Genomic DNA, 16,588 nt, shown 5'->3' on the forward strand with positions numbered 1-16,588 from the left:
AGGTACACAGCAGTAGTGGCTATGGTAGACAGAAGTCTGAGATGGACCCTGAGTTCCTACTACCTGCTTTATACAAGTGGTATAATTTTGTGGGAGGAACTTGTCACTCCCATGCTTAGTGTATTAATCAGTTACTCTGAGTTAATAGAAAAAGGAGATCATCCATCCGGCCCGACTGACCTCATCAGATAACAGCATAGAATTAACGACTCATCCTTCCAAATGGAAGGGAATTAATTCTGCTTCAGTGGCAATAGTGTGGGAGAGGGTACCAAGCTCTGGCGGGGGAATGCGGGCTTTCCAGTATCTCGATTTAAGCCTGAGATGCTAACCAGAGAACTTGGCCACGCAGCACTGGCGTTTCCTGACCTCTAAGGACCGTTAGCTGGTAAGCTCGCATTTAGGTGACTGAACTTTTAGAATTTTAATGTAGCAGTGAAAACATTCAGGTGTTCTTGCACTCACGGGAAAAATATTTCCTTGCTCCGAAGAATGTTCTTGTTGGAGCCAAGTTTATTCAGCCTCAGAGTTTTGGGTAGAAGGCATTCCCAGGTTCTGAGTAAAGAAACAGGATAAAGCCGTTTGGCTTCGAAGGTGAACGGATGTCTCAAGGGACAGCGCTCTCGAACCGCGATTACGAGAATGACTGTCCAAGGAGGGTGATGCCGGGTCGGCGCTTATCTTATGTTCTAACTCGCTGTGCTTGTGACTAAACTAACACACATTACTACACAGGCCTTTCAAGAAATTCAGCTCTGTCACGGCAGCGATCGTTAGAAAAAAATCATAGAGTTGGTAAACAATTCTTTAATAAGTGAGACAGACCTCGGGCACTAAGGTGCGGTGCGGGACAGCTCGTAGGTCCGTCCGTCCGTGGTCCTCGATGCTGACAAAGGTACGTCAGGCCCAGGCCCCGCCCAGCTGCGCCGGAAGGCCAGACCTACGTCCTCTGGCCACGCGTTATAAGGACTCGAAAGGAAGACTAACAACACGATTCTTCAGTCCAAACTGGCTTCAACCTACTACAATCCACCACCGCACCGCACAAGGCCAGCCAGGGCTCTGCAGGCGTCCTTGCGTGCGCGCTCCCCGGGCGTGCGTGCGTGCGTGCGCGCACGTGTCTGAGCCGTTTAAGTCCGCTGCGCGCAGCCGGAGGCGCCTGTCGCCATAGCGACCGCCTGTGGCCCCGCGGAGCTCCGCGGTCCTGCAGGCCTCCCGGAGTTTGAGGTCTGCACGTCCCCGCGTCCACCTCAGGACCGGTTTCTGGTTCCTTCCCGGCTCCCCGCCCTCCGAATCTCCTCTCCATCTCCAGAGCCATGGCGGGCGGGGGCCGGGACATTCGGAAGCTCTTCGTCTTCACCACTACTCAGAATTACTTCGGACTGATGTCGGAGCTGTGCGAGCAGCCGCTGGTGTACCACTGTGTGGAAATCAACAACTTCTTGGACGACGGGAACCAGATGCTGCTCAAGGTGCAGCGGTCCGACGCCGGACTCTCCTTTTCCAACACGGTAGGTTGCCTGACCGGGACCCCAGGCCTAGGCGCGGGGCTGAGCGGCTGCCCCGCGCGTCCAACCCCGCCCAGCCCGCTCGGGCCCCGAGGGCCCCCCGCGCTCCCAGCCCGCTCCCAGCCCGCTCGGGCCCCGAGAGCCCCCCGCGCTCCCAGCCTGTTCGGACCCAGAGAGCCCCCCGCGCTCCCAGCCCGCTCCGGCCCCGAGAGCCCCCCGCGCTCCCAGCCCTCTCGGGCCCCGAGAGCCCCCCGCGCTCCCGCCTGTTCGGACCCAGAGAGCCCCCCGCGCTCCCAGCCCGCTCCGGCCCCGAGAGCCCCCCGCGCTCCCAGCCCTCTCGGGCCCCGAGAGCCCCCCGCGCTCCCAGCCCTCTCGGGCCCCTGGGAACTATATCATCCCGCCCGCTTTGGCCTTTTGCCCCTCACTTGGGGAAAGAAACGACTCTGCAGAAGTGTTTTCCCGTTTTATTTTCCTCCCCATGTTCTCCAGGCTAGCCCCCAACTCCTGGGTCCAAAGAGCTTTCTGCCACTGTAGCTGGGACTTGTGAATACTTGGAACTGTGGGGGCGTGTCTCCCTCCCCCCCCCCGTTTTCTAAGTTTTTAAAGATTACAGATAGGTTCTAGAAAGAAAACGTTTATTTTAATTATTCCCCCCTCCCGCCCTCGTCTTTTCCCACTTGAGGAGAATTCTGGTGTATCTTTCGTGTTATGCACTCAGTTTTACTACTGCCTGAAGGTAAGATTGCCCAAGGACTTCCTCCAGTCTTTGCAAAATAACTTGATAGATTCATCACAAAGTTTGCATTAGTTTCTCAGGGAACCACCTGTGGTGTATTTGTTGATCTGTCCTCTCAGCCAACAGGATTGTTTACAAGATAAATGCATTTACAACCAAGTGTTGCAAATGTAAAATTCAAAGCACAAGACCTTGACAGGCTCACTCATAGATGAGCCCTGGCAGATTGTAGACAGCTGTAACGGCTAGTTTGGTGTTGGCATTCATCTGTAGGTCTGGCAGTGTCAGACAGTAGTCAGTGCACTTTCCTGTTATGATCATTACAATATCTCAGGCTTTGCCCGGAGGTAAAGACTTTGCTACAACTATAGCTTTGCCATGGTAGTATAAAATCTATATAACACTACATAAATGAGCATGTAAGGCTATGTTGTGATAAGACTTTATGGACACTGATAATTTGAATTTCATATTACCTTTATATGCCATGAAATAAGAGTCAAGTGTCAGTTCCTGTCCACTAGCTAAAAGTTGTTGTCATTAGGATGAAAGCCAAGTGACATCCATCTTGCTCACCTTCAAAGGGGTCTTTATATTCAGCAGTAATAAGTTCATAGACAGCAAAGTGACAATAACTTGAAAATGTGCAATACTGTAAAAACTTCTTTAGAAAGACAGTATACTTTGTGGCTAATAATCTGTTTACTGTGAGCTTTAAAAATTTTTTTTGTGGGGGCTGGGAAGGTGGCTCAGTGGTACAGCGCTTGCCTTGCAAGCATGAGGCCCTGGGTTCAATTCCTCAGCACCACATAAGCAAAAAGAAAAAAAAAAGCCAGAAGTAGTGCTGTGGCTCAAGTGGTAGAGCGCTAGCCTTGAGCTGAAGAGATGAGGGACAGCGCCCAGGCCCAGAGTTCAGGCCCCATGACCGGACCAAAAAAAAAAAATTTTTTTTTGTGGTCGTGTGACTTGAATGTGGGGACTGGGTGTTGTCCCTGAGCTTTTTCTTTCAAGGCTAGTGATCTCCCACTTTGAGTCACAGTGCACTTCCAGTGGTTAACTGGAGATGAGTCTCATGACCTTTCCTGTCTGTGTTGACCTTGAACAATGAGCCCCCTAAGTAGGATTACAAGTGTGAGACTCTAGCTCCTGGCATATGAATTGACATGTTAAGATTGCTTAAATGAATTTCAATTGAGTTCACCTGGTTCCAGTTTTATCTTTTTGATTTTCTTAATTTTAGTTTTTTGAGATAGGGTCTTGATATGCAGTTCAAGCTGGACTTGAACTCATGATGCTCTCCTATCTCACCCTCCACAGTGCTGGAATTAAAGGCTTGGAACACCATACTTGGCTTTGTTCCAAATTTAAATAATTGACTGTGACAATTGAACTAAAAATTTTGATGTTCAAACATTTAAAATGTTAGCCAGGTGCTGGTGGCTGACACTTGTAATACTAGCTACCCAGGAGGCTGAGATCTGTGGATCCACGGTTCAAAGCCAGCCTGGGCAAGGAAAGTCCATGAGACACTTATCTCCAGTTAACCACCAGAAAACTGGAAGTGGGGCTGTGGCTCAATGGTAGAGCACTTGCCTTAAGCTGAAGAGCTAAGAGATAGCACCGAGGCCCAGAATTCAAGCCCCACAACCAACAAAAACAAACAAAATGTTTTCTTAAAGGAAAAAACTTAGGTAAAGATAATTTTCGGGGAAACTATTGGCAGTTTTCAATACATGTATATTTATAATTTAAAAATAACTTTCTTGGGCTGAGAAGGTGGCTCAGTGGTAGAGTGCTTGCCTTGCATGCATGAGGCTCTGGGTTGGATTCCTTAGCACCACATAAGCAGAAAAAGCTGGAAGTGGTGCTGTGGCTAGCCTTGAGCTGAAGAACTGAAGGACAGCACCCAGGCCCAGAGTCTTGGCCTCATGACTAGCAAAAACAACAACAACAACCCCCCCTCCCCAAAACCTTCTTTAAAAATATCAACTTCTAAAATACTCTTTTTTTCTAAATAGGAGAATTAACATCTCTGTTCCAGACTTTCTGGGGTAGTAGACAAGTACACTGCTCATCACTGTGGACCTGTATTACTCAGTTTTGATTTGTAATGTGAATGAATCTGGCTGGAGTGGAATAATTAGCAGTATATGTCAACAATGTATAATATTTTATTCTCATAAATCACTTATCAAAACAGCTCTATGATATAACCACATGTAGGTAGGAATACATTATAAACTCATGTATTAAGCAGAGATAGACTGGTTTTTAATATATTTACTTTTAAAGTTAACATTTTTTTCAGCAAGTATTACAGTGATATAACGTTTTAGAGCATGATTCATTTCAAACAATAAATTTTATGATGATTAAATTACAAATCATTTATTTACCAACTTAGATTGATTTTGGTGACACAAAAGATAAAGTGCTGGTGTTCTTCAAGCTTCGACCTGAAGTAATTACAGATGAAAATCTGCATAATAACATTCTTGTTTCATCCATGTTGGAATCTCCTATTAATTCCCTTTACCAAGCAGTACGGCAGGTGTTTGTACCAATGTTGTTAAAGGTGAGTAAAGTTTTATCTAGTTGCTTGTGCGGATGGTATATAAATACATAAATATTTAGTATTTAATTTACTGTCTCATTTTTTTTGTGGTGCTTGGCATATCAAACGTAAGGCCAAAATTTTTTTCTCCAGTTTTAATTTTAAAGTAAGCTTTGTTGACAAATAACACAAATTGGGAAAGGTGTGAAACATAATTGACATCAGCTCTTACAATGTCCATTAGTAATTACCTTTATAAACTTGTCACTGTTCAGAAGACTCTTCATCCCTCTTACGAAGTGTAGTTAGTGCGAAGCTTTTGGTGAAAATGGGTTTGTGGACTTGGTTCTTTAGGCAGTGTTTTAGGCAGCCAGTTTTGCTGGTGATCTTTTTGATCAGTAGTCATTCTTGTCCTCTTGTATAGGATCAAGAGTGGAGCAGAAACTTTGATCCAAAACTTCAGAATCTTTTGAGTGAACTGGAAGCTGGATTGGGTGTAGTTCTACGAAGATCAGACACTAACTTGTCAAAATTGAAACTTAAGGAAGATGACATACGAGGTATGTAGCATGTGCAATGTTTTATGTTTCCAAATTGCTTGCCAAAATAGTTTTATAATAAATACCAGTAACATAAAAGACATACAAAATTATTACATTAGTACATCAATAAATTAATACAGTTCACAGATTTCTTCTCATTATTTTGAAACTAGTTTCAGGATAAAACTTTTTAAAATAGATGTATATGTATTTGGAGAAGAGAAATTTATTTTTTAACTATAATAATGAAACTAGGAAATCATCATTTGCATTAATTACATCTTAAAAAGTCATTGTGAACACTGAATTAGAAAACAATGGATGACTTCTTCCAGGAGAAATGCTGGAGAAAGTTACTTTGAGCCTCTGGTCATATTTAGCCAATTGATGAATATATGCCTTTTGTTTCAATTTATGTTTAAAGACACTTATATATATAAATATATATGATCTATATCAGATATAATACAAATATATGTGTATATGTTTATAATTGATCAGTTAACAAGGAGAACCTTGTGTTTAGGACTAGGTCACATTTAGCGCTGTGCTTTGGGGGTCATCCTAACAATGGAGGCAACAAAAAGCTTACTACATGTCACTGAACAAAGAACAAAACATGAATATATTGACATTAGCAAGCTTACAGAGAACAAATTCAGAATGTTTACCAGAGTAGATAACAGTTATACTGAGCAACAAACTCAACAGGTGCAATGTGAAGTCTAAATTTGGGGCTACCAATGTTTTTGCGAATTTCAGTTAAGACCTTACTGTTGATAGAGATTTTAAGATTCATGTTTAGTACATCTTCAAGAATATGGAATATGCATGAATGTAAATACAACCAGAGTTAGCAAATGCAACACCTAATTTTCTGGCTCCCTGTTTTCCATTGATTGTTTTTTCTCTTCACGTTTACAGGCATTCTTACTCCAAGTGATGAATTCCAGTTCTGGATAGAACAAGCTCATCGTGGTAGTAAACATATTAGTAAAGAAAGAGCCACATATTTTAAAGAATTGTTTGAAACTGTTGCAAGGGTATGTGATTCATATGTGGTTATGTAGCAAGCTTCTTGTGAATGCACTTTATTCAGTTTTCACTGCATTTTTCTCTGTTTTAAAATCAACTTGATGGTGAACAAAATGTATACTTCATATATAGTAAAGTTTAAGTCATGTATTTAAAGTGAATAAAACTTATGAATATAAAACATCAAAGAAAGTTAAATTTTGGCCTAGAATATTTTTTTCTCAAATCAAAGGTGTGTTTTTTGCAGATACTTAGTGAAAAACAAAAACCTTATCTATGTAGAGGTAATACGGTTTTCTGAATGAAGGCTTACTTTACACAAATGAACATTGCTGAAGTAATATGAAATATGAAGTCTGTTTTATGCCTGTATGTTGTTCCAATGTATATGCATAGAGCTTAAGAAGTGATTCTTTAAATGTGCTTGTAACATATCTATTCTTTTTGAATATGTAGCCATTTTCTACTTGTTTCCACTGTTATTTCACCATTATCATTTTAATGATATGTTTGAAATAATGGTAAACTTTTTTTGCATGGCTCAATTGGTAGAGTACTAGCCAGAAAGAGTTCTAGAAAGAAAAATAAGTGAGAGTGTGAGGCCCTGGGTTCGAGCCCCAATACTGCCACAAAATAAACTTTTTGTGGTAATAATAGTGAAGAAATATGGCATAATAAATTTTGCACTCTGATTATATTACTCTTAACCACAACATCATGCAGCACAGTGCAGCAATGAATGAAGACAGGTAAACTACAATGCCTACTGTGTTTATGCACTTAGGGAAAGTGGGAAAATAAAGACATCCAAGTTAAGAAAAAATTACCTAAATGTGTAAATAGGCTTTCATAATCATTATTTTTGACTTTATTGAAATTTATGCTTTTGGAAGACTTTTATGTAACAAAATCAGTAGAAAGAGAAAAATATGACTAATAATAGAATTACAGCAGCTAAAAAGTTTTAGAGGCTTTGTTTTTTTTAGTATTGGTCCTGGGGTGCGAACTCAGCCTGGGCAATTTGCCTGAGCTTTTTTGTGTAAGGCTAGGGCTCTACCACTTGAGCTGCAGCTCCATTGGTTGTTTTTTTTTTGCTTTCCTGTCTGGGCTAGATTTGAGTCATGATCCTTAGATCTCAGCCTCCTGAGTAACTAAGAGTATAAGTGTGAGCCACCAGACTGTGGTTAGTTTGAGACATTTTGGCTATGTTACATGAGGTATGGACATAATTATGATAAATAATGCACTCTGATTTTAGGAATTTTATAACTTGGATAGCCTGTCTTTACTGGAAGCTGTTGACTTAGTGGAGACTACTCGGGATGTTGTGGACGATGTGTGGAGACAAACAGAACATGACCATTATCCTGAGTCGCGGATGCTACATCTTTTGGATATCATAGGTACTGGGAAAGAAATTAACTTTTAGAACCCTGCAAGTCTGATTTATCATGTTTTCTTTTACTTCTAGACATTCTTAAGATGCTCCCAATGAGGGCTGGGAAGTTGGCTCAGTGGTAGAGCGTTTGCCTTGCATGCCTGAGGCCCTGGGTTCAATTCCTCAGCACCACATTAGCAAAAAGAAAAAAGCCGGAAGTGGCGCTCTGGCTCAAGTGGTAGAGTGCTAGCCTTGAGCTGAAGAGCTGAGGGACAGTGCCCAGCCCCAGAGTTCAGGCCCCACGACCAGACCCCCCCCCAAAAAAGATGCTCCCAATGTAATTTAACAATTGCTGTTTAAAGTAATTCTTAGCACAAATTATATAGAATTAATTACGTAGATACTTGTATATAGTTGATTCATTTATATGGCATATGTCAACTTCTTTGAGTCAAACTCAATTTATATATATTAATATTTATGCATTAATATATATGTTCAAACTGAAAAATGTTTTAAATTATATTGGTTTATGTGTGTGTGTATGTGTATCTATCTATCTGTATGTGGTAGTGGGATTTGAATTTGGTGTCTAATAGTTCAGCACTATACCTAAGCCTTTTTGTGTTTTAGTTTTCTGGTTGGTTCTCATGTTTTTTGCAAGGATTGGGCTTGACTGAAGTTTTTTTTACCTATTATGATCTACTTTGTAGCTGAGATCATAAGTGTGATCATACCAGGCTTGTTAGCTCATCTTTGGTCTCGATAACTTTTTACCAGGTCTGGCCTCAAACCTTGAGCCTCCTGATCACCACTACCCATGTATGTAGGATTATATATGTGAGTCATTGTGTCTGGCACCTGTGGCACCTATTACTGTAACTTTTTTTTTTTTTGTCGGTCGTGGGGCTTGAATTCTGGGCCTGGGTGATGTCCTTCAGCTCCAGCTCAAGGCTAGTGCTTTCCCACTTGAGCCACAGCGCCATTTCTGGCTTTTTCTGTTTATGTGTTACTGAGGAATAGAATCCAGGGCCTCATGCATGTGAGGCAAGCACTCTACCACTGAGCCACTTTCCCAGCCCCTACTGTTACATTTTGACCTGGAAAATACCATTTCTATTTTCCTAAGCAATATCAAATAAGTATTTAAAGGTATATATACAATGATATTTATTGGAGCACTGTAACATGAATAGAAATGAGCAGTTGCAAATTATTTACATAATGCTACTCCAATTAAGTAACCTTAACAGCCTTGATAACATACGTATTTCTACACTATATTAAAAGATGAAAATATACAAAATAATATATGTACTTTTAACAAGACACATTATTGACAGTGGTGGTCTAAGAGTAATGTGCTACTTCATAATTTGCTAGCTTGTTAATTTGTATGTTTTAATCTTATCACCATATTTTATAATTATGCATAAGTTATTTATTTCAGTTTCAATCTTTGCCTTATGTTCAATTAGGTGGTTCATTTGGAAGGTTTGTTCAGAAAAAGCTGGGAACTTTGAACCTGTGGGAGGATCCTTATTATGTTGTGAAAGAAAATCTGAAAGCTGGCATTTCAATTTGTGAACAGTGGGTGGTAGTCTGTAATCATCTGACAGGGCAGGTGTGGCAGCGCTATGTTCCTCATCCATGGAAAAGTGACAAATACTACCCTGAAACACTGGACAAACTTGGCAGACGTCTTGAAGAGGTATAAATTGGATTATGTATCTATCTTTTAAGTGGAAGTAGTCTTCAGTTATTTGTGAATGTATGTTTCTTCCCTGGAACTGGGGCTTGAACTCAGAATCTCATGATCTCATTGAACTTTTTTTGCTTAAGGTGGTGTTCTGCCACTGCTCCACTTCCTGGTTTTTGGTAGTTAATTGCTTGGGATGACTTTGAACTTTGGTCTTTAAGATTTTTAGCCTCTTGAGTAGTAAAGATTACAGGTTTGAGTTACCAGCATCTGGATAAAACTGTTATGATGTTGTCAAATCTTAATTGTTTTTAGCAGTTGTTGATAATCTTGAAGGGTTGTAAAATAATGATTTTTCTAATTCTGTCATTCTTTCTGCATTTTTTTTTTTTTGTCGGTTGTGGGGCTTGAACTCTGGATCTGGGCACTGTCCCTGCACTCTTCAGCTCAAGGCTAGTGTTCTACCACTTGAGCCACAGTGCCACTTCCTCTTTCTGCATTTTTGTAGTGATGATTTAGGAAAATGTAGCAGAATCTTGCTCATCCATTGTTTTTAGTTTCCTGAAATACAGTTTGCATAGAAATGGCAGAATATACAACTTCTTTCTACTTACAATTTTTTGAACAATGAGTAAAACCATAGATTCGTGCCATAGTTCCATAGTAGCAATAAAATATTTTTGGTATTATCATGAATTAGAACATTGTCCTTATTCTTACATTATTCCATAGTTGGGCAGTGAGTGTCCCTTGCAGTTGCCCCTGTTATTTTAACAATTTAGCCTCCACCCTTTTAGGAGTTGCACAGCTCAGCTGATCTCATGCATTTTCTATATTATTCTTGGAATCATCTACATTTCCAAGAAACTTGATTCTTTTTTTGGTGGAAAATGACAGCAGCAATGTAGTTGGGGAAATGCTGTTACTTAGTTAAAACTACTTTCTTTTTGTTGTTGGTAGTGGGGCTTAAACTCTGGGCCTGGGCACTGTCCCTCAGTTCTTCAGCTCAAGGCAAGCACTCTACCACTTAAGCCACAGCGCCACTTCTGGTTTTCTGAGTGGTTTATTGGAGATAAGAGTCTCACAGACTTTAGTGTCGGCCTGGCTTTGAACCATGATCCTCAGATATCTCAGCCTCCTGAGTAGCTAGGAATACAGGTGTTGAGCCACCGGTGCCCGGCTAGTTAAAACTACTTTTGAAACCTTTTACGTAGACAGAATTGGTGATGTTCTTGCAATGAACAAGTTTATACAAATATTTCTAACTGAAATGGAAGATTATAGTGTTTTTATTTAACATTTTTGAGTACTATTTGGTTGTTAATAGAAATTTTCAGTTCAAAATACAATTATGTTTGTTTTCAGATATTTGTAAGTTATAAATAATGAAGAATAATGAAAATCAGAAGTCATTACAATATTCATGGAAATATCTATACTTTTACTTAAATGAATCTTAAACACTCTTAAAAATATCTTCATCTTTTATATTTTGTCTAGACTTGAGCACCCTGGCTAATGTTAGTGTGATGACCCAGTTATGCCTTTGAGGTCACCTTAATTCTCAGGGTTATGCTTCAATTTGATTCATTTTGGAGAATCTGTTAAATTTTCATTAGACCCATTTGTACCAATATTTGATTTAGATAAATTTCCTTATTTTAATGTTTTATGTTTTAGGTCTTGGCTGTTAGAACAATTCATGAGAAGCTTCTCTATTTTTTGCCGACCAGTGAAGAGAAAGTCATGTGCCTGTCTCGAGTATTTGAACCTTTTACTGGTCTGAATCCTGTGCAATATAATCCATATACTGAGGTTAAGAATATATGTGTTTGTTTCCTTATAATTTTAAAAATAGTTTTAAAAATATTAAAATCTAATAATATTGTTAATTTGTTTAGCCTTTATGGAAAGCTGCAGTATCTCAATATGAAAAAATCATTGCCCCTGCAGAACAAAAAATAGCAGGAAAATTAAAAATTTACATTTCAGAAATTCAAGATAGTCCACAGCAGGTAAAATATTGAAATATTTTACTCTTATTATTTCTTTAACCTACTAAGGATATTTTTACCCCTAAAATACTGACCTAGTCTATCATGATGACATATTTTATTTTATGTTAGCTTCTTCAAGCATTTTTAAAATACAAAGAGTTGGTGAAGCGTCCAACTATAAGCAAAGAGTTAATGTTGGAAAGAGAAACTTTACTGGCAAGACTTGTGGACTCAGTTAAAGGTAAGTTTACCAGATATTCTAGTGTTTGCTTGAAAAATATTTTATAAGTTGGTTTTTCTATTTGTTGCATATCCTTTAGTGTTAACATATATTCTGACATCGTCATCCTGGAGATAGTTATAAAATGACTGGTTATTTTCCTTCTCTTTCTGAGTTGGTACAAAGTCGACGGTAAGGGCCAACTTTTTTTTAGACACAAGTTTTCATGTAGTGCTCGTTACATGGGAGGTGTTCAGGAAACTTGCTACCTCTATGTAATCATCTATTTGATTTAATTGCATAGATTTTCGACTAGACTTTGAAACTCGGTGCCGAGGAATCCCTGGTGATGCATCTGGACCACTTTCTGGCAGAAATCTTTCAGAAGTTGTGAATAATATCGTTTGGGTTCGTCAGTTGGAATTGAAGGTACTTGTTTTAATTTAAGCTGAACAAAACTAATTGTTTAAAATATAGCAAATTGAGACATGTATAGTAGAATCTCTACAATTATAGTGAAAACATTCTGCTTTCCTTCATATCTCCAACTAATTTCATGTGAAATGTATTAGTCTGAGAAAGTGTGAATAGCACAGTCTAATGATTGTTCACATAGACAAAATTGACAACTCATTTATCATTTCAGTTATACTTGTTCAATGCAAGTGCATTTACACTTTCTTAAATAAGCATCCTTTGCACTGCATTAACAATGCAGTTGAAATGACTATTATTTTAGGATCTGGGCACTGTTGGCTCATCCCTCTAATCTTAGCTGTTTAAGAAACTGAGAATTTGAGAATCATGGTTCAAGGCCAGACTGGGCAGAAAAGTTCATGATATCTCATCTCAGTACACAGCTGGGTGCAGTGGAAAGCATCTGTTATGCCAGGGCTGCGAATGGGAAGTTTGCAGTCCCAGGCCAGTTCTAGCTGAAAAGTCTGAGACTCTGTCTTTATGGAGGGAAACTGGATGTGGTTATACATCTGTGATTCCAGCAAAAAAAGCCTAAAATAGGTTGATTGTGGTCCAAGAAAGTGCTGATGCAGAAAATGAGACACTATCTCAAAAACAACTGGCAAAAGCTGGGCTGGAGGCACAGCCCAAGTAGTAGAGCACCACACTAGCAACCGCTTGTTCCTGACAACAAAAAACTTTAATATTCCTGGTCGTCAGTGGCGGCTCATTCCTGTAATCCTTGTTACTCAGAAGACTGAGCTCTGAGGATCATGGTTCAAAGTCAGCCCACGTAGGAAAGTCCATGAGACTCTTATCTCCAGTTAACCACCAGAAAACCAGAAGTGATGCTGTGGCTCAAAGTAGTAGGGTACTATGCTAGTCTTGAGCAAAAGAACTCAGGGACAGAGCCCACCCAGACCCTGAGTTCAAGTCTTACAAAAACACCTCTTAATATTATTAGCTGGGTGCCAGTGGCTCTCATCTGTAGTCCTAGCTACTCAGGAGGCTGAGATCTGAGGATCACGGTTCAAAGCCAGTTCAAGGTGGCTCAAGTGGTAGAGTGCTCACCTTGAACTGAAGAGCTCAGGGACAATGCCCAGGCCCAGAGTTCAAGTCCCATGACCAACCAAAAAATTATTAAAGTTACTTAAGACTCATAAGACCTTACTATTCTTACCATGTCTATTGTCTTTTGTATTTGACATATGCAGTAAATATTAATTTGATCTGTGATTAAGGGCAAGAGAATATTATAAAATCTAGCATTTTGACACTTAGCACTCCAGTTTGTCAGTGTTCTTTGTGTAATTATGGAAGAACAGTATTTTTCTCTCTTGACATTCAGATTTGCCTCATGGTTTGCTGTATTAACCAGAGCATTAACTCAGGGCAGTATTACTATGGAACTTGTGTAGGAGTATTGCTGAAGTTTGGAGTTTTCTCTGAATATCAGTGGGTACAAGTATTTTGAGACCTGTCCTTGTTTTATTTTACCCTTAAAATTGTGCCTGTCTGGACTGCCTTCTTGTGAGCTGCTGTTTTGAAGTAATACAAGTCATGACTAAAGCAAGGGCTGATGTCATGTTCTCTGGAAAACTTTGTTTTATTATTTAAAGATGAGGGGAAAATAATTTCTGAATGAAAGATCAGAAGAGGGTGCTAATTTTGTTTGAATTCCAATAATGTACATTATTATAATTTGACTTTATTAACCTCTTTATTCTTTTTTATACATTTTTTATTGTAAAAATACCATATAGAGGGGTTAGTTACATGAGTTAAGGTCATGAGTACATTTCCTATTGAGCATTGATGTCTCCTCCTTTGTTTTTCCCTTACCATCCCTTCCTTCCCACCTCCCCAACTACTCCCTATAATTTGACTTTTAAAGGTAGATGATGCTATGAAGATTGCTGAGGCTCTTTTGTCTGACCTGTCAGGATTTCGATCTTTCCATCGAAGTGCTGAAGATCTCTTAGACCAGTTTAAACTATACGAGCAAGAACAATTTGATGATTGGTCCAGGGATATTCAGTCAGGTTTATCTGACTCCAGATCTGGTTTGTGGTGAGTATAAGTAAACTAACTGTAAAACAAAACCGTATACCATTAATTCAAATGACAAGGTAGAACTAATGATCTTTCTTCTTTCTCCAAACTTAATCCCTCTCCTTTGTCTTTTTTGTTTGAAAACAAGTTAGTTGGGTTATAACTAATATGTAGTTAAGTTTGGAAACCTTGATGTTATGGTTAGATTGACCACTGTTTTGCCTTGATTTTTAACATCTATTCCCTGAAGTTGCAGATTCTCATTTGAGAATGAGGTTTTCTCTCTAGGTTTCCTGGAATTAGTATTTACATATTTTCTCTATATTTACATTAGATGCTTATTATTTTACGTTAGTATTGTACATGCAAATTACAGTAATTTTAAACTTCTTGAGACAGACTATTTTTTTCATGAGGCTCAAAGTAGTAAGACTTAAGTTAGTATTTATTGAGTTTTATATATTGATTGGTTAATATTATTCATAAAATGTTTTCTAGAACCAAATACAGCTGCTTTGTATCTAGGGTCAACTTTCTTCTCCAGCGTATTGTCTATAATTTTAAACTTAAGTTTCATTTATTTTTGTTTTAAGCTTGGGCCTTGAACATACAGTTCAAGTTGAGCTACATTTCTAGCCCCTTGTTTTTTTCTTCCAGCTTCTTGTTTTTCTAAGACACAGGGCCTTCCTCTGTTGCTAAGGTTGGCCTTTATTTCTTGATTCTCCTGCCGAGTAACTGGGACCACATGTATATATACCAGCATGCCCAACTATATCTTTTAAAAAGAAACTTTTAAATATTAACTTCTATATATGAAGTCTGTCTTTATTCTCTATACTGGTATAAAGGATGATTGGGATAAAAGTAATGTTTCTTAAATTGAAGGAATACTTTTTTTTTTTCTAGAAGAATCGAGGAACCTAAAGGTCTGATACATAATGGTTCTTTCCCTTCCAACTCTGAGCCTAAAAAAGGAGAGATGCTCCAGGCCAAAATAATTAAAAGTGCTCTATCCAACAAATTTTGAAACATTTGCACACTTTAGCACCGTGGTTGTTGGTGATGAATTCTGTGTGGTAGCACACCAGGGGACTGTAATCTGCTGTAGAGAAGACTGTTAAACTTGCTTCATTCTAGTGAGTGCATAAAACCGTGTCCTGAGTCATTAGGGTGGTTTTGAACACATTTTTGAAAGTTATATGCAAACTGATTTTGAAGGTAGTTCTGAATTTTGAAGGTAGTTTTGAAGGTAGTTCAGGAGGTTGAGATCTGAGGATCATGGTTCAAAGCCAGCCTGGGCAGGAAAGTCCATGAGACTCTTATCTCCAGTTAATCACCAGAAAACTGGAAGTGGCACTATGGCTCAAATGGTAGAGCATTCACCTTAAGCTGAAGAACTCAAGCATAGTACCCAGGCCCAGAGTTCAAGCCCCACAACCAACCAAAAAAAAAAAAAGTATAAAAAGACTATTAGACAACGTTGTCAGACACCTTGTATTCATATACTGTTTTGTAGAATGCGAACGTCTTTGTACAACTACTTAAAGATAATAATAAAAAATTAAAAAATTTAAAAAACTCACCATTATAGTTTCATGGCAGGCATAGTATACAGACAGAAAAGCTTAGACTGATTTTTTTCTTTTTTGTTTCCTGTGCTGGTTGGCCTATGCTATTTGAGCCCCACAGCTCCATTTGGAGCTTTTTGGTGGTTAATTGGAGATAAATGTCTTGTGGACTTTCTTGCCTGGGATTGCCTTTGAACTTTGGTCCTCAGCTCTCAGCCTCCTGAGTAGCAACCAGGATTACAGGTGTGAGCCACCAGCATCCAGCCTATCTGATCTTTTATAACCCATTTCAGGTTTGCATTTGGTATTGTGTTCTGTTGTGTGTACCATTGAAGGAGGTCAGGTATATATCTTCTTTGCTTTTCAGTAGGCTACCTTGAAGAACTGAAGATTTTCTTAACTATGAAAATCATTTTAGGAATGAGCATTGTCTGAAACATCCTAAAAGGGTGTGTGTGTGTGTGTGATGAAAACATAATACCTTAGCTAAATTAAGACTGACATTTTTATAATACAGCAGATTTGAATATCCTTAATATAGAGCAAATGTAGCAGAATGAAACATTTGAGTATTTCTCTTCTTCTACACTTTAGATTGTTTTAGAAAAGATTGGCCTTTCATGGGCAGGGTAAACACTTCATCACTGAGCCAGATATGTAGCCTCATTTCTATTTTACAAAATCATTGATCTGTTAATAATAGTATAAAAACTCAAGTAGACTGGAAATTCTTGGATACCTTTAGAAAATGAATCAAAACGTTTCCTTTTTGGTGGATATGTGGATTTTGAGTCTTAGCTGACAGTAAGAGATTGATTTTTGTCTTTAAAACTACTTGGTTGA

The 16,588-nt window shown here is 39.0% G+C and overlaps 1 protein-coding gene across 1 annotated transcript in view; it reads left to right on the forward strand.

Moving 5' to 3' along the window:
* The first annotated feature begins 1,305 nt into the window (after window positions 1-1,305).
* The window catches only part of Dync2h1 (dynein, cytoplasmic 2, heavy chain 1), a 174,419-nt gene continuing 159,136 nt past the window's right edge, over window positions 1,306-16,588 (forward strand). Inside the window, exons 1-11 of the mRNA XM_013009687.1 lie at window positions 1,306-1,511; window positions 4,649-4,819; window positions 5,223-5,358; window positions 6,265-6,383; window positions 7,634-7,778; window positions 9,232-9,464; window positions 11,133-11,267; window positions 11,354-11,467; window positions 11,579-11,690; window positions 11,974-12,098; window positions 14,020-14,195. Of these exons, the coding sequence (XP_012865141.1) occupies window positions 1,317-1,511; window positions 4,649-4,819; window positions 5,223-5,358; window positions 6,265-6,383; window positions 7,634-7,778; window positions 9,232-9,464; window positions 11,133-11,267; window positions 11,354-11,467; window positions 11,579-11,690; window positions 11,974-12,098; window positions 14,020-14,195 (1,661 nt within the window). The 5' untranslated portion in view covers window positions 1,306-1,316. The remainder of the gene's footprint in view (window positions 1,512-4,648; window positions 4,820-5,222; window positions 5,359-6,264; window positions 6,384-7,633; window positions 7,779-9,231; window positions 9,465-11,132; window positions 11,268-11,353; window positions 11,468-11,578; window positions 11,691-11,973; window positions 12,099-14,019; window positions 14,196-16,588) is intronic.

This window comes from Dipodomys ordii, unplaced genomic scaffold, assembly GCF_000151885.1.
Source record: "Dipodomys ordii isolate 6190 unplaced genomic scaffold, Dord_2.0 Scaffold10, whole genome shotgun sequence".
Classification (NCBI taxonomy): domain Eukaryota; kingdom Metazoa; phylum Chordata; class Mammalia; order Rodentia; family Heteromyidae; genus Dipodomys; species Dipodomys ordii.